This window comes from Hetaerina americana, unplaced genomic scaffold, assembly GCF_022747635.1.
Source record: "Hetaerina americana unplaced genomic scaffold, ioHetAmer1.1.p SCAF_3, whole genome shotgun sequence".
Lineage (NCBI taxonomy): Eukaryota > Metazoa > Arthropoda > Insecta > Odonata > Calopterygidae > Hetaerina > Hetaerina americana.
This window is the reverse complement of record NW_027286874.1, coordinates 103,223,738-103,240,852: the sequence shown is the minus strand read 5'-3', so window position 1 is coordinate 103,240,852 and position 17,115 is coordinate 103,223,738. Positions and strand designations below refer to the sequence as shown.

Genomic DNA, 17,115 nt, shown 5'->3' with positions numbered 1-17,115 from the left:
GCGCCAGATATGCGATTGGGCGATATGACCCGAGTGTGGCGGAAAGGGATGAGGGAAAAGAAAGGATTGTAAGAAGTGTGGAGAAAGACTGTGTCTGTTTGCTGTAGTGGAATATTTCTGGAGATACTAAGATGCAATGGAGTTAGCTGGAGAGGGGAAAAGTCTCGTGATGATTGTCTATCTGGAACAGAAAACAGTGATGGGTGTCGGCAACAGCAGAGGGTCTTTCGACTCTACTCATCGATGACATATTTTTAACCTGGACGCATGGTACCAATCTACTCTCTCCAAATTCATTTTCTACCTCAGTTCCTGTTCCACCCCCTCATTTACCTCCGCATCACTTATTTATGCACCGAAATCGCTTTTTCACACGACAAAATGTCCTCCTCAAACGTGATGAACCCAGCCACCGTTCTAAATCACCGCATCCCCCTTCTCCATAAACGCCTCGCCCCAAACCAGATAGCACTCTAAGAAATTTTCACCATACTTCAGGTTTACCCCTTTTTCCAGTCCCCGTTCTCTTTCCCCGTCTGCAAATGTCCCTCTGTTTTCCGCCAGCCTCTGGCTAGCCTGAACAGCAGTCAGTGTCCTCATAGCTCTCCTCACACAAACTCCATCCCACAAAGTTCCTGGCTCCTGTCGGTATAATCCGTCGTGATGTAAAACTCTATTCATTCACCTCCCTTTCCGCACTCAAAAGCTATTGCAGCCACTTCCCACTTTCACCGAGCGAAAAACGCAAGTATAAAATGTCGTTTACGTATTAACCAGTGGTCAGAGGTACATAGGGGTAGGGGCTTCATCCCTCCTGCTCATCCGCATAAACAACCATTAAACTTCTTTTAAGCTCCCTATTCCAAAACACTCCCTCGCCCACAGCCTGTCATTCGTCATCTGATCCTCCCATTCCAACGCCCAAAGCAGTTGTGTGTACAGTTGATTAACAAATAAATATCGACGCGCGTTTTTCTACACCAGGCCTCAACAATTATCGTTTAATTGGATTAATTACCCGAAACCCAAACATTGCCAGAAATATTTGTGTAATTTGAGAGGAGAGGAGTTATGGCGTAATCATTCCACTGCTTAACCCCACAAATCGCGCTCCCTGTCCCTTTTACTGTCGTATATACAGGTAGTACGGGTCTCCTCCTTCTCCTAGCCTAAACCTTCCCGCCTTCGTGTAACCTTTTATAACATAAATACTACATATAATTCATTCTTTTACTGACGAAAGGGTAACCTTAAGGAGCCTAGCCGTCTGTATGTTGTTTCTTATGATTAAATATTCTTTTTTCACCACCTGCTTTACAGGCGAGTGTCATTGGTTGTAAGGGCGAGGTCGTTCCCTTGTACGTGTGTATGCACAAATATGCGCACACTAATGGAAGGGTACATATTGCTAGTGGGTATGATAAATGTTAATATTTTGGGTTCCGATAGAGATACGGCATATTATGATAATAATTAAAATATAACTCCATTGATTTGAAATTTAGTCAAAGTTCTTATCTGCAACAGAATTATTCCACATGTTCGAATTACGGAAACTAAATTTTTCTCGCAATTTCTTGAAAGGGAATAAAATCTTCTCTTATGTCGAACTCGGACCAATGCCATTGGATTTCCTGTATAGCTTCTGCATGAAATGAAAAACTTTTGGGAATTCCATCTCTTAAGGATGTCTGGAATGGTTCTTGAATGTGCCAATCAGTCAGTGATGCCTCACAACTTTAAACATTCATGTGTATGCGATGTGCACACGCGAATAAATAAGTACTTTGGCTTTTCTATGTCCGCCGTCTTGAATCTCCGTTTGATTCCCAGCGTAATTAATTGTTTTCTCTCCACCCCAAGGGAGAAGCGGGCCGCCGACAATGTTGTCTGCTACGAGGGAGTGGGTTGCTTCCGAGACGCGGGTCCGTTCAGCTACCTGGACATGCTGCCCTCGCCTCCGGATCAAGTGGCCACGCAGTTCCTCTTCTACTCTCGCCGGCGGCCCCACGGCCTCCCGCTGCCCTTCGCGAACATCACGAACGAGAGGGCGAGGCCCGCCCGCGACTCCGGCCCCCCTCCCATATCCACGTCGCTGGCATCCCCCTCAGACGACGGCTTCGTGTCCTCCACATCGTTCGGGCCCGCAGACTGGCTGCAGGCCGGCCTCAACACTTCGGTGCCCACCAAGGTCATCGTGCATGGCTTCGGAAGCAGCTGCAGCAACGTCTGGGTGTTCGAGATGCGGTCGGCCCTCATGTCCGTGGTGAGTGTCCCGTGTGATTCCCAACTCCATCGAGACCTTTTGAGTGGTGGTGGTTTATCAAATTATACGCCGATTTCTTTCATCCGGAAAGTGGAAGCCTACTCAGGAAGGACTCGGTGTTTTCGAAACTTGACGATGACGAAATATTAATGTAATTAAATTCTGAACTGTTTGCATAAGAATAGGGAAATATTGTGGTCGTGACGTCAAAGCCTCATAAGTGTCCAGGAACGACAAAGACGAGAACGTACTGATAAGCTCCTCGCGCATGATATCAACTCTTACTTCATATATAAATATTTAAAATCTTGAGCAATCCTCAAACGAAATTTTACTCTAGTTAGAGGGAAATCTGTTGGTAGAGAACCAGGCATGCGCCTGTGCTAATATTTGGGATGCTTTTGTACATTTATATGAACTTCGTGTCTACGGCATAGAGGATTGATTCACAGGTTATTCTGTTCACCGAGTCGATAATCATTGCAAAAATGGCGGACCTAGTACAGAGCCTCGTGGAACCCCATGTATCGGCTCAAAGAATGTAGTCTTTTCTCCAGTAATTACTATGCATTCCTTATGTTTTGAAAAATATCAGTCAAATATTTTTAATCTAGCATTTAGAGCGATAATATTCCACGTTTACCAGGACAGGATATTTCCTTGTGATGTGAGTGTCGAGTTCAAAACTCTAAAATATTTTATCAGCTGCATAATCATGAGCAAAAGGTCGTGAATTCCAGAACGGGGAAACAAAAATTAATTGTTTCAGCGTTTTATTACTTTTTAAGTGTTTAGTTAACTGAGTTTAACAATAGTTTATTGTATCTTGCCGAGCATGTAAAAATGGAGACAGGTCTGGCAGGAGAGTTCCCGATTTCTGGGTAAGGAATGGAGGACGGTTTTCTATTCCCGAGGATGCGAGATTGTTAGCATCTACGATGGTAGGCTGAAATTTAATGCACACATTCTTGTAGACCAAAAACAAAATGAATCTCAGAAGCACTCCTGGCGGCATGTGGATGTAATATGCCCCTCAACACGCATGCGCAGGTTTGAGGTAGTTACATTCATCCAGTGTATTTTGAGAAGCGGAAGTATGGAGACGTGTTCTAGCGCTATGTCAACGCGAGTTAAACAATTGTTGCCTTCACCTCGTCGTCCGAGGTGTAATGATTACCCTTGAGGCGCCTCTTTAGTTGAGGATAAAAATAAAAATCGCAAGGTGCAAGATCGGGGGAATAAGGAGGGTTTTGTTTATTCTCGTCTGTGAGACGACGTGGTACCAATCATGCACAGATTTGACGGTATCCCAATTGTTCAATAATAAAGCCGTCCTGATTCTTGGATATTCCAATATGATTTGATAGAGTTCATGTGCGCATTAGTTTTCAGCCTACCCTCGTATTTATGTGCCTACGAAATGCACTTCTCTTAATGAGCAGCATTCTGAACCTTAACTCGCCGTAACCGAAACCTTCGTTCTAGTATCCGGGTACCCCACCAACTTATGTCTCACTCCTGTACTTACTACCCCGTTCACCTGACGTTATTGGCCAGATTAACTCGAAGGAATTATAATCAATTTTAGAAGTAATAGCTCGGAAATTGATGGGAGAGTGAAAATAATATAGACTTTCCCTTATACATTTGCCCCGGTCTACATTCCGAGTTTTTCCTCCCAACAGGAGGAATGCAACGTGATCTGCGTGGATTGGGAGGCGGGCGCCACCATTCCCAACTACGTCCGCGCGGCCGCCAACACGCGCCTCGTGGGCAAGCAGCTGGCCGTGCTGCTCGGGCGCCTCCGTGATGACCTCGGCCTCGACCTGCGGAAGGTGCACCTCATCGGGTTCAGCCTGGGCGCGCACGTGGCGGGGTTCGCTGGAGCGGAACTACGGAACCTGAGCCGCATTACGGGTGAGGAGGGACCCCGGGAGGGCGCTCCATTCCCAGTGACCTTTTTGATCCCAAGTAAATGCCCACCGGATTTATCAAGTTTCTCCAGTGAAAACGAGGCAGCCGAACTCACGTAGAAACCTAATGGAATCTATTTAGAAATTTAGTAATTGCGGTGGAAGCTTAATGAGGAATCCATGTGTTTTCAATCATGAGGTCCACTTAACTACCATGTTGAAATTTCAAAACCTTATTTCCACCTGAACAAAGAGATTCTGACTTGGGAGCAGCATTTTTTCGACATGAATAATCTTGTTTAATTGGAACAAAATTATTCGCATGTTATTTTTTCCTGCTTGTTTTGGATTTCTCAATCGAAAAATATTTTCTTGTGGGTCTCTGACTGGCTATTCCTGATCAGTTGGCTGTACAACGCAAGGTGATTCAGGTAACTTATAAATGAAGAAATATCGTGGCAGAAAATAAATCACGATCTCTTAATGTGTTCATTAGAGGAATTCTTGCAACGCTGTCATTTTTGTTTTACTTAGTAAATTTATCTTACATACATATACGAGTTTATAAACACAGTAATCAACCCGAAGGTCGGTTTGGTAGGTGATGGTAGAGGTCACCCAGTACTAAGCCTGACAGCGTGTGAAATTCACACATCAGGGTAGGGGGCCAGTTCCTTTCCCTGTGCCTGTTATGGTTGCCCAGGAAGTTCCCGAAAAATCACATAGCTTGGTGGATCTGCAGGTGCCCAGAGTGCTTTGCCTTGGGAATCGAACCCAGGGCCCTCCGGTCAGTAGTCTAACGCTCTACCCCCTGAACTACCGCAACCTATATATATATATATATATATATATATATATATATATATATATATATATATATATATATATGGGTTGCGATGTATATATATATATACAGGTATATATATTATATATACAGGTATATATATATACACAGGTACCTGTATATATATATATATATATATTATACATCTACAACCTAGATGTGGTGTAAGGGATGGTGCATTCCGATGATCCCTAAGAGCTGTGCTGCCGGAAGCAATGATAATTGCTCCTGTTAGGGTCACCCATACCAGATAGATTGGAGGTTGGTCGCCAGACAAAAGGTAGTCCGCACAGTGTCTGTTCCTCAGTGAGATGGCTGCAAAGGTGTCTCACCCCAGAGGGTGGTCATTGAGTGATGGTGGTCATTGAGTGATGGTGTCATGTTAAAAACACTATTAAGGAAGGCAACTGGGAGCCACCTCAATTATTAATCACAAGACCTTTATGATGGACAGTATAGAGAATATGAGTCCTGGCTACTTAAGGCACTCAGCCCAATCGGCCCTGTGTTAGACCCAGCAGCAGGAGAGGCAAGGCTTCTGCGGTCATCATCTCACGAAAACCTTGCAAAGCATTCTGTGTTTTTGTCTTTGTCCACTAGTGCTAACTTCATATAAAATTTGCACTTTGTCCACTAGTGATAACTTCACACGTAAAAAGATCACTCACATGTCATTACTTGATCATTTCGATGGAATTCAAACCCGCCTTCATCCTAAGAAATAGAAGTAATGAGGAAATATTTTTACACTTGTGATTTTGCTGATTCCGCCTTCCCCACTTCTCTTGTGTTCATCCTTTATGTGTGTTCCTATCCGTTTTCCTTATATCTATTTCTATGTAAATGAGTATTTGTTCACCGTTTGGTGGGATTCCGTGTTTGAATGTGTATATATATATATCCTGCAAGTCATCCTCCTTATTATATGCCTCATACCAGGTCTTGATCCTGCTGGTCCTCTGTTCGAGAACCAAGACCCAGTGGCACGCTTAGATGCTGACGATGCCACATTTGTGGATGTGATCCACTCAAATGGGGAGAACCTCATCCTGGGTGGTCTCGGCTCATGGCAACCCATGGGCCATGTGGATTTCTATCCTAATGGAGGTCGGATGCAGAAGGGCTGCTCCAATTTGTTTGTGGGTGCAGTTAGCGACATTTTTTGGTGTAAGTACGGCCATGTATGAGTAGGAACCTTAGCCCTAATAAGAACTCTTGCTAGCAAATTAAGTAAAATCTGAGTATTTTAATATTCAAGTCCACAGAAAAAATAGTCTGAAATATTCAGGTTGAAAATATAAAAAACTCTGAAAAATGTCAAATGTTTCCATAATTTGACAGTAAAAATCATGATTATGTTTTATCATTCCATTTTAATACTAAGTTAATTTATATGGTAGCTATTAATTCAGTTTTTTTCATGAAAAACTGATTTTTTTGTTTTTTGAAAGAAATAAGTAGAAAGGAATCACTTTTTCAAAAATCTTTGTGAATTAGCAAAGAGTGGACTTTGTCCATCTCCCGAGCCAAAAAGGTAGTGAAACTTATATATATTTTTTTCAAATTACATTTTCCCATTACCTAGAATATACCCAAGACTTTTACTTACATTGAAACGAATGAAATGGATCATTCAATTTCTTGAGCTGTGGAAGGATATTTTGGTATCCCTCACAGAAGAGTTCTATTGAGTCAGCAGTACATTAGGACTTTCATATTTTTTTTGTTGAATTTTTAGTATATACAAGCATCTTTTATTTGTCTAATTAATGTTATCATTTCATTTTATGATAATTAAATGATTTTTTACATTTGCGGTTTCATCCCTTTAATGAGGCCTGGTTTATGAAAAGTTTTATACTACTGCAAAGTTTAACATAAGACATTTATGATTTTTTTAAGTTTCAAAGCTAAAAGACAGCAAAAACTAGATATACATGCAGTATATCTAGTGTCTGCTGATGGCTTGACAATAATGACTTTCACAATTCATTCATTTAATTGTCAATTGTATATTCTTGGTGGTAGGCACAGATAGAGAGGGTGTAAATGCTCAAGTAATGGGAATTCACAGGTTCTTTACAATGAGGTGGAGAACCACAGCATTGAATTAAGAAGCTACATCAACTAGAACTTGAATATGCCTGATGCAAACTTCCACAGTATTCTCTGAGAATGTATCAGACACAAATGTCTGTGTGCTTCATTCCTGGCTCTCAGCTTTATGAGCACAAACTAATAAGTATGCCACGTCGCCATGTTCCATGACAAATCAGGATCGATGTTGTGAGGGCATCATGTTGATGATTCCTTGACTGGTACTCCAACAAAGAGTCAATGGGTTGGCATTTGTGTCCAAGTGAAAGGAAATGGTTTCAATGCATCTGACATTGTTGTTCACACTAGCATAATGTGATGCTGCTGAAATTAATGTTCTGATGTTCGTTGCCGCTGTGCGCAATGGTATAAACAATCTAATTCAATGTTGTGCTTGCAGCATCAGCAGAGGCACATGGGAGATCACTGTGCAACCATCGACGGGCCTACAAGTTCTTCACGGACTCAGTATCACCTCGTTGCCACTTTCCTGCCGTTCCATGCGAGTCATATGAGAAATTCCTCGAAGGTCACTGTTTCCCATGCTCCTCTCAAAATCAATGTGGGAATATGGGATTCTACGCAGACAGATCAAATGGGCAAGGGACATTGTACCTCATAACACGTGATGACGAACCCTTCTGTGGTAAGTGATACTATGAGTAACACATGATACGGTCAGAATGGCCCTTATACCAGAGGCAAAGTGAAATGCATGGTATGTGTTTTTGCAAGAGAATATACATCTTTAGTACATTGGACGCAGATGCATCTATACAGTGCTAGGTTGGTGCTGTGGCAGTATAAGGTTCCTCTGAAGGAAATTTTGTCTTGGAATGCATATAGATGCATTAAGAGAGGGGCTTATGTACGAGCTGAAAGTTCATTGTGTAGTCAATAAAGAAGTTGGTAGATGGTGGTGCGATTGAGGGATGCAGAGGCCTTTGCCCTCAAGGAATACCAAAGAGTCAAGTTGACCTCTCCAAGCCATTTGCCTCCTGCTGTATTTTGTAAGCTGTATATGTGAGATGAGATGACTGGATTGGCTGATTCAGGCAATTTGAGAGGCAGTATTCTGTGTAGAGAGGTTATTATGGTATGCTAACCATTAAAATCCACTACTGTAAACAAAGAATTATATTTACATTCAGTAGTCAAAGATAGATTGTGATACATATATCTAAATTCAAAAAACAGATAAACTGTTTGTTTACACTACGCATGGACCCTTTGCTAGGAAGTGAAGTTGAATTTTCCAATATGAATATATCTTCTCCCCTTAGTTTCATTAGTTTTAGTGCTTATAGTTCCCTGTATTCTAATAATAGCTTTTCATCACACTTTTAAATCAATTTAAATTGTGCTAGAATGTTAAAAAATTGGCTCAAACGCAGGACAATGACCAAAACTGATAATTATACTCATGATTAAATTTTCTCTGTCAAAGGATTGTGGTCACCCCCATAGTTCATATACATACATGATTCCAGTTCCATTACAATGATATGGAAGTATTTTAATTCTTTATCTTATAATTCTGTATATAATTCTTTTAATTTTTTATCCTTTTGGCTTGAGATGATGCCACCAACCAAATTTGTAATATCACAGTTCGAAATCCAAGGTAACTTATTAAATAACACCAACAACAATTTACATTTCAATGCAACACTTTCAGAGTGCAAAAATCATTCGCCTTGACTGGGATCCCAGTCAAGGTGAATGATTTTTACACTCTGAAATTGCTGCATTGAAATGCACATTAGCGGGTGACTCAGTTAAAAGTTACTGTTGTGCATCTCCCACAGTTTCTTTGGAACAATTTACATGTATAATACCTGTCAATTACCTGTCCATACAGATAAGTTGTCCTAATCGGTGTGATTACACTTGCTTACATAGTTACAACTCTTGCTACATGAACCATGGATGAAGGCTGTATGGAAAAAGTATCAGTATGATTGGAAAATCAAAGATTTGATACCAATGATAGTCTTTGAACTGGAACTTTTTCATTTTTTCCCCAAAAAACCCATTATCATATTCCATCCATAAAGGAATTTCTAGGCCTTGGAAATAATTACGATAAGCGATTCAGAGGGAGTTTAGGTGGTGGTTTAAGTATATTTTTATAGATTATTGTTTTTCTGCCTAATTATTGTACTTTTATATTCGTCAATGAGTTCTGACAACTGCATGATTTTTTTAAATTTAAGAAATGAATAACTGAATGAAGTTCAGTTGCAGGTGAAGTTTAGTCAGATTCATTGGCCCGTGCAGAAGCAGCCAATCATGGCAGAATTCTTATTGAACGGTTTGAGGGAGTGAAAAACATCTCAGGAAAAGAATTGAAAATTCTGTATGTAGTATTTTCTGTAATACTTTAAAGTGTATATGTATGCAGCATCCATATGTGTAGATTTCATCACTAATCAACATGTGATAACATTTACATGATCTATTATTTATGGCTGCAGTGGATAACTCCATCAGCAGAAATGATCAGGTGTTATTTCTCATCAATTAGGTTAATTTTTCAATGCTGAGAGGTGAATTTGAATTGAAAAAATTATGTGAGTGTTGCATTGCTGTCACTTGCCTACTTTGCTTTTGCAGCTCATCAGTACATGGTGCGGGTTGAGAGCACAGCAAGTGCCCTTCCTGTGGTCAGCTATGGAAAAATCCAAGTCACCCTTCTGGGCATTGCCCCAGAGGCTAATGAGACATTCACAATGACTCGGTAAGGCAATACCAAGATTAAAACCCACTTAATGTGTAATATGCATGCAGAGGCTAATTGTAATTTTGCGGCCTAAAGGCCAGGGCTTAATTGCAGAATGCTGAATGGTTGACTCACACCTATTTCATGGTCCCTCATGCCGTGGAAGTTCTCATACTACAATTATTTGACTGAATTCGTTTGAGTCATCCAAACATCAATTACTTATTCCCATTATTTTTCAAATCCAAAATAATTGCAAAACAATCACAATTCTTTTTAAATTGAAAGTTGTTCATATATCAATTATGCATTACCAAATGTGCGCAGAAAAGAGGTAGAATAGATACCTGTAAAAGTAATTGCATTGCTGCCCAATAATTGGACATGCTGAGGCTTTTAACTGCTTGGATTGGCCATGGAAAATAATTTGCTACCCTTGGGTCTTCTACATCATTTCTTTCTTGTCAGTCAATGAAAATAAATGAATTGAAATTCGAATCATTTATACCTGTCTGCTGGATGTCTCTCTTTACATTTATCTGTAAAAGATATTAGCATACTACTGACACATACATCATCTGGTCAAATGATGATCAATTAAAGAGGAGAAAGAACTTTTTCAGTGTTTAGAGTCAAATTTTAATTGCAAGCTGTATAGTTCAGCAATTTTTAAAGTAAAAATACAAATTAAAATAGTACATAAATGCGGCTTACAAGACTAACTTGTAAGAGTTACTCTAAAATTATAGTTATACTTTGTAGCAATTAGATTGTGGTCAACCCAACTCTTTTTTAGTACTTAGTTCAATCCTACTTTCATTGTTTCCTTTTGCCAATTTCCCTGACGATGCCAGTGGGAGTCCTTCCAATCCAAGTAATAAAGACATGTCAGTGCGAAAAAAATAACTCCACCCCTCCCTATTTCTGGTAATTGAAGTAGCTAAATTATGCTTGTAAGATTCAAGCTTGCTGAGCATCCTGATGGATTGTGCTGGAGTCATAGTTTTTGTTCGGAGAGGAAGATCTCGTATTTATTGTGACAGATTCACTTGCACTGGCAAAGCTCTCATCATTGTTGTATTCTTTGTAGCAAAGATGATGAGGAGCTCAAGGCTGGGGGTTCACTGACGAGGATAGTGGTGCCACATCCAGTGATGGAGGAGCCTGTCAAAGTTGAAGTCCTGTACACGGCATATAGTGGATGGATCTCAAGTGGACTGGCCAAGTGGAGCATTGACAAGGTCACTATTGGAGACAGCTTTGGCAAAAGGTGAGAAAACTGGAGAGGAGAGGGGTGTTCAAGCAGCAGTATGCTGAATTAGCTGCGGAAATTTATGACAAGCATGTGCCAAGCAGGTTCTGCAGTTGCCTTTTTGTGGGGCATGGATGGACAAATAATTTGTAGGTACCAATAACAGTGTCACAGGCGTTTTAGCTGGCTTCTTCAGGTCAGAGGTTCCACCCTGCTCTGGTTAGTTCTGGCCCAAAGAAGACAATTGGAATGTTGGGGAAACTATTGTCACAACAGATGAGATAACATGGGGAAAAGTAAACCAAATCAGTTCTTGAACAGGCGCTGGATGGATGAAGGTGTGTGTAGGCTTCACGGAGGACAAGTGCCTCCCTCATCGTTTCCACCTATCTCTGTCCCCTTCTCTGCAACCTGGTATTTTTCCTCAGTCACCTAACTTTAATCTAGTTGTCAACTACTAACAAGAGTGCAGCTGATTGTCAGAGTGGTCAGCCCCTCCCCTATCCCACCCCACTGTAGCCAGGAAGCTGCACTGCAAGCCAGAAATTAACTAAAAAGTGGAGGACACCACAGGACCCCCCATTCTGTGGAAGAGGATTTCTAATTCCATCCATCCATCCATCATATAAATGCTTGGATATTCCCAATTCGTAAAGCGAATCTAAAGACTACTTATTGTGGATTGTCATCAACTTATAACACATTTCATCATATGAGCATACGACTGTATGTATACCTATCTGCCTACTCATTTGAAATCTGACGGTATCCAGAGTTTCAAGAATAGGGTATGTACCTGGTTACTTGCTCATCCAATTTACTCATTGGATGAATTCTTTCGTGACAATCTTCATCACATTTAAGAACTTATGTTTGTATGTTAAATAATATTTATATTGACGAAATTAAATATGATTGTACCATTTTTCAAAATGAATAAAGTATTATTATTATTCTCCAACCCCACATGAATATAACAGCCCAGTGGGTAGACTGTAGGGTTGGATTCTACCATGGCTGACACCTGTGGATATCCACAGCTAAATGTGCTATATTTCAGGTATAGATCTCCCATCAGCAATCTACAAAAACGGTTCTAAATCAGCTGGTGGAACTGTGTGTGATCTAACTTCCTCTATTTGTGGCACTATTTAAGTAATGCTATATCCACTCTTTAGCTATTTCACAGCTGAGCTCTTCATGGTTAATCCACTGCAATAAAAGATGATTTCTAATCTGCATTGATTCATTTAGTGCATTGCAATCAATTTCTAGATGGACCCCTGTATCACCCTATAGCTCAGGAAATTCAGCTAACCCTCTTATACATAGGATGTCAGAATGTTAAAATATCATTCCTGTAGATTCCAGGACGAGCAGAAGGAAATCAGAAAGCCAATACTGTGGAAAAGGAAGCACTGAATAAGTGGACTATGTAGTCACAATCCCTGACAGCTCAAGATCTAAGAGTTAAGCTAAAGAGCATATCAATTGCCGAATGGAGCACAACATGGATTGTACTAAAAGCAATAAGCTTTGGACTTTAAAACCTGTAGTCTCACCTTGGACATCTTCCATCAGGGGAAGCCAGCTAGAAATGGTCATCACCATATGTATGAGGATATGGCACTGTACCGTAACTCATGCATACCTCTTTATAGTAGAGAAAGTGGAACCATGGTGCAAGGCTTGCAATTCCCTTCGAACTGTTCACCACCTTCTGATAATATGTAAATAATAAGATGAATTTCATGAATTTCTAAATATAAGGGGAGACATTAGCATTATTCTAAGTGATAACCCTGAAAACCATAATCAGATAAATTTTGTTTTTATAGGAAGCCAACGTATTCCACCTCATGTAATACTTTTTACCAGTGTAAGATATAACAAAACATGATGCATCCCAAAAAGAATTAAAATATTCTACATTTTTTTATTGTCTTTCTTTTTTGGCCCAGTAAGGTGCAAATTATCTCAGTCTTCAAGGTACCTAGATATAAAATTGCTGCAAGAAGGTCTTTATGGGATACTACAGGTGCCACAGGAACTAAAAATCTGGTCCCCTTACCCCAATGATTACACTTTATATGTAAATTTTTCATGCAATATTGGTCTAATATTAGGTATATGAATTCTCCCTTGGCTATGAAAAGACTTTCAGGTTGACTACTGCAGTTCAAATACCCCTGGTTTATGCTTCCAACCAACTGTTCACCAATTTTCATTACTGCTTGGACTGAATCACGGCTTGTGTCATTTCTTAACTTCACACCACCTGAAACTCACAGGTCTCCTGTCCCTCCAGCCCACTCACTCCTCCCTGAATTTTGTTATGTGCATCAACGAGAAACTGAACATTTCCTCGAAAATGGTGTGCTTCATCAAAAACTCATCATCTCATAAATTCATTATTAGATGAAAACTAACATTGCACATTTTTTCATAAGTAAAAATCCATTATGAATGGCTTTAGAAACTGCAAATGAATAAATATAATTTTCCAGTTCATCCTTCTGCAACAAGGGGCTTATCTTGGAGTCTGGTCTCCCAGTCACCATGCCTCTCTATCCTGGAGACTGCAACCCACCGAGTGAACAGTCTCCTGCCTACCCAACCTCTGTCCTCATCCCGCAAATTCCAGGACCTCTACTGCCATCAGAGCCTCCGAATCCCGATGTACTTCCCGACAAATGGACCACAAGTGTAAGTTCACACTTAATTTTGAATGATCTGTTAAACTCAAGGGAAACTGTCGCTATTAAAATGCACCATCAGACAATGGAAATGCAGGGCTCACAGGCATTTAACCAAAAATGCCAAATGAGATTGATTGATTGAAAACACTTTTCATTCTTTTATTTTATTAATTTTTTAGGTTTACGCTCATATTTTTAATTACATATTGGTTCTTATTTACATTATATAAATTGGCATTCAAGGCATTGAGTAAATGGATGTTGAGACTTGAATATTAGATCATCTCCAAAATAAATTTTGTCTGCTCTGTTTGAATTCAATGACATAACAAACTATAGTGTGTATGGTTAAATTATGGCTTAATATGACCTTCCATTCCTTATTTCTTTAATTTGAGCAATCCTAGAGAAGGCTTCTGATCTTAAGATATCACAGTTCTACACCTTTCCACTGACCGAAGGTCTTAATTTACTTATCATTATCTGTACATATTAGCATATAGGTGTACAATCAACTTCCTTTTTCTTGGTATTCCTCAATAACAATTATTAATCTGGCGAAAATGAACACTTCTCCATTTCAATGTAAAATACAACAAAACTTCTACACCTCAATCGGTTGAATTTGGGTAACAGAATTATGGGAGTGTGTCTTCTTCGTTAGTTGGTTTTATTTCTTCACAGATTGCTTTTAGACCAAAACATGTGCTTTTTACATTACCAGTTTTTGAACGTATGATGTCATTTATCACCAAAATGCTCAAATGCAAAATTATGAAGTAACTATTTATATATGTTGTACGTGGACTTACTGAAAAGCAGTAAAAGTTTAGATCTATTATTTCAAGAAATAAGAATGCAGGGGTTAGAATCAGTTAACTTTTGAATTGAAATTTGGCGACCTGTTTTTAGGCTTATTGTTAAGTCTTTTGCTAACCAATGCAAAGGCGCCCATCTATAAAGCAATTCAAAGGCTTCCTTTCCTAAATATGGGCATACTTGAAAAATTTTGTTATCTTATACAGCAAGGCAGTTTGAACTATTTAAAAACTGGATGCCTTTATCAAGAAAACTTTGCTTAAACTTAAATAGAAATGCATACATTCACATGTTTATGAATTATTACTTGTGTTTAAAATCAGTAAATGATGGTTATTCCAATGGTTTGGTGAATTTTTGCCTAAGACATCCTTAACCAGAACCTTAAACTTAATGCTTTATATAATTTGGGGTGAAGTAAATAAACTCATCAACCTAGCAGTCATTATTAAGTGAGGTGAATAAAAGTGAAAAGGTTTGAAAATATTCCTCTCTTTTGCAGGCAAATGAAAAAGAGGTAAAACCACCAGCTAAATTGGAGAGTGGCACAGACAGTGCATCCAATCAGGAGACAACAAGAACCCCAACACTGGTGGTCTACTCCGATGATGACGGATTGGACGTGAGCAAGGGGGGAACCATGTCTGAGAAGACCAACGAGGAGCTGACAAGCAACAGAAATGAGAACAGGAAGCAGGATAGCAATGTCAATGGCCAGCAGTGGGAAGCAGTGGTGAGAGACAAATCCCCAGCAGAGGTGCCAACTGGAACTAAGCCAGGGGGTCAAGATGACCCCCTGCTCAGCCCAGGGGCCATGGATGAGACAAACAGCTCATGGAAACCGTTCACCAATGATGGCCCAAGCAACAGTCTGAGCCCAGACGGGGCTGGTAGCCGTGAGGATGGTGCTCGTGCATTCATCGACCCGGGAGAGGTTAGTGAAGGCATAGGAAAGCGCTCTCCTAAGAGGGCAGCGCCAACCAATGGATCCACGCCCACCTTCCAGTCACCCGAGTGGAGGCCTCGGCACAGCCCTATATATGGCATGTCTTTGTATGAGCCAAGGGGTATGTGGCACCCTGAGATGGCTCCACCTGAACTGGATCCCCCACCCATCCATGCCCCTCTGACCTGGCAGCACTGGATTGGCTACAGTGAAGACAAACCAAAGCAAGTGGACAGCAGAGGAGGAGATGAGGGTGGGGAAGGGTCAGCGGAGAACTCAAGTGATGGAGCTAAGGTGACCACCACAACGACCAGTACCACACCTGGTCCACCAGCAGCAGCAGCGGCACAGCCCTCGGATGCAACCCCCACACCCGCTGCCAATGCTTCGGCTGATTGGACGGCCAGTGGAGGTCCATTTGCTCCCATGGTGGAAACAGTCCAACTCCTGCCACAGAGACTGGCGGCTTTCCTGGCAAGGGCTGAGGAATATGCACGTGTGACGCTGTCGGGAATGGTCCTGGGGGTTGCCAGCAACTCGAGTGAGGCACGGAGGAAGCCCAAGTACTTTCCACCCATGCATCAGGAGGCAGAGGAGGGAGGCGGGATGGCACCCACCAAGGCAACGTCAGTGAGCGCCATGGGCAGAGGACAGTCCCAGTACTACTCACGGAGGGCCGTTGTGGGCCAGGGTAATGAGCGCTCATTTGACACCAAGGGTGATCAATCTGGAATTGTTTTACATTACGATGGCAAGGCAGACAGCAGGGGTGAGAGCACAGTGAGCGAAGCCAAGGCGGCTGAAGTGATCGTTCTGCCCATTCAGCAGACGCTGGAATCGGCCAGCTCTCGGGGGCATCGCAAGATCATCCAGCAGAGAGCCCAGGCTGAGCACCCTCGCTACATCCCACTGCAGAGGCCACCTATAGATTCGGTTCCCAGAAGAGCTCGTGGTTCTATGCCATCGGTGGCATTCATTATGCCGAGGCGGCGGTGAGGGCCCCACTTAAAGGAGCAGTGTAGTTTGGCTGTTGTGGGTGCCACAAGTGAGAACCATTCTCTATCCCAGTGCCTCTTGACTACAATTGTGAAGGCAGAGAGACCAAAAGGACCAGTGCATGGCAATTCCCTGAGGCTTGTTGCACCTTATGCTCAGGACAGTGACTCTTAATGCCCAAATGTGCTGCTCACTCAAAAAAGACAAAGCATAGAGAATGTGGGACGTGTTTTCTATGAGCTGGTCAGCTGTTAGCATGCACAGTAGCTGTGCATGTTAGAAACTTAATAGAAATCAGGTTTCACTTATTTATTAGTGTGAATGTAGATAAATTTTGTGTGACAAAATTTGTTAAAAGTTCATGCTGCCCATTAAAAATTAAATTTTAAAATTTTTATCAAATGTTAATAGTTTGTCCAAACTTCATTTTTCACAAATTGTGCTCCAGACTGCTCCAATGTCATGCTATGTAATCCACATTGGCACATTATGACCTGGAGGCCACCACAGATATTTGGAAGGCTTAATAATAATAAATGTGAACAATACAGAAAGGTACAC

The 17,115-nt window shown here is 41.1% G+C and overlaps 1 protein-coding gene across 1 annotated transcript in view; it reads left to right on the top strand.

Annotated features, from left to right (window-relative positions):
* LOC139690195 (uncharacterized) overlaps positions 1 to 16,875 on the top strand; it is a 133,448-nt gene extending 116,573 nt beyond the window's left edge. The window contains exons 5-12 of the mRNA XM_071587487.1: positions 1,864 to 2,266; positions 3,952 to 4,183; positions 5,963 to 6,190; positions 7,521 to 7,766; positions 9,737 to 9,860; positions 10,933 to 11,112; positions 13,602 to 13,800; positions 15,115 to 16,875. Of these exons, the coding sequence (XP_071443588.1) occupies positions 1,864 to 2,266; positions 3,952 to 4,183; positions 5,963 to 6,190; positions 7,521 to 7,766; positions 9,737 to 9,860; positions 10,933 to 11,112; positions 13,602 to 13,800; positions 15,115 to 16,554 (3,052 nt within the window). The 3' untranslated portion in view covers positions 16,555 to 16,875. The remainder of the gene's footprint in view (positions 1 to 1,863; positions 2,267 to 3,951; positions 4,184 to 5,962; positions 6,191 to 7,520; positions 7,767 to 9,736; positions 9,861 to 10,932; positions 11,113 to 13,601; positions 13,801 to 15,114) is intronic.
* Positions 16,876 to 17,115: the final 240 nt, after the last annotated feature.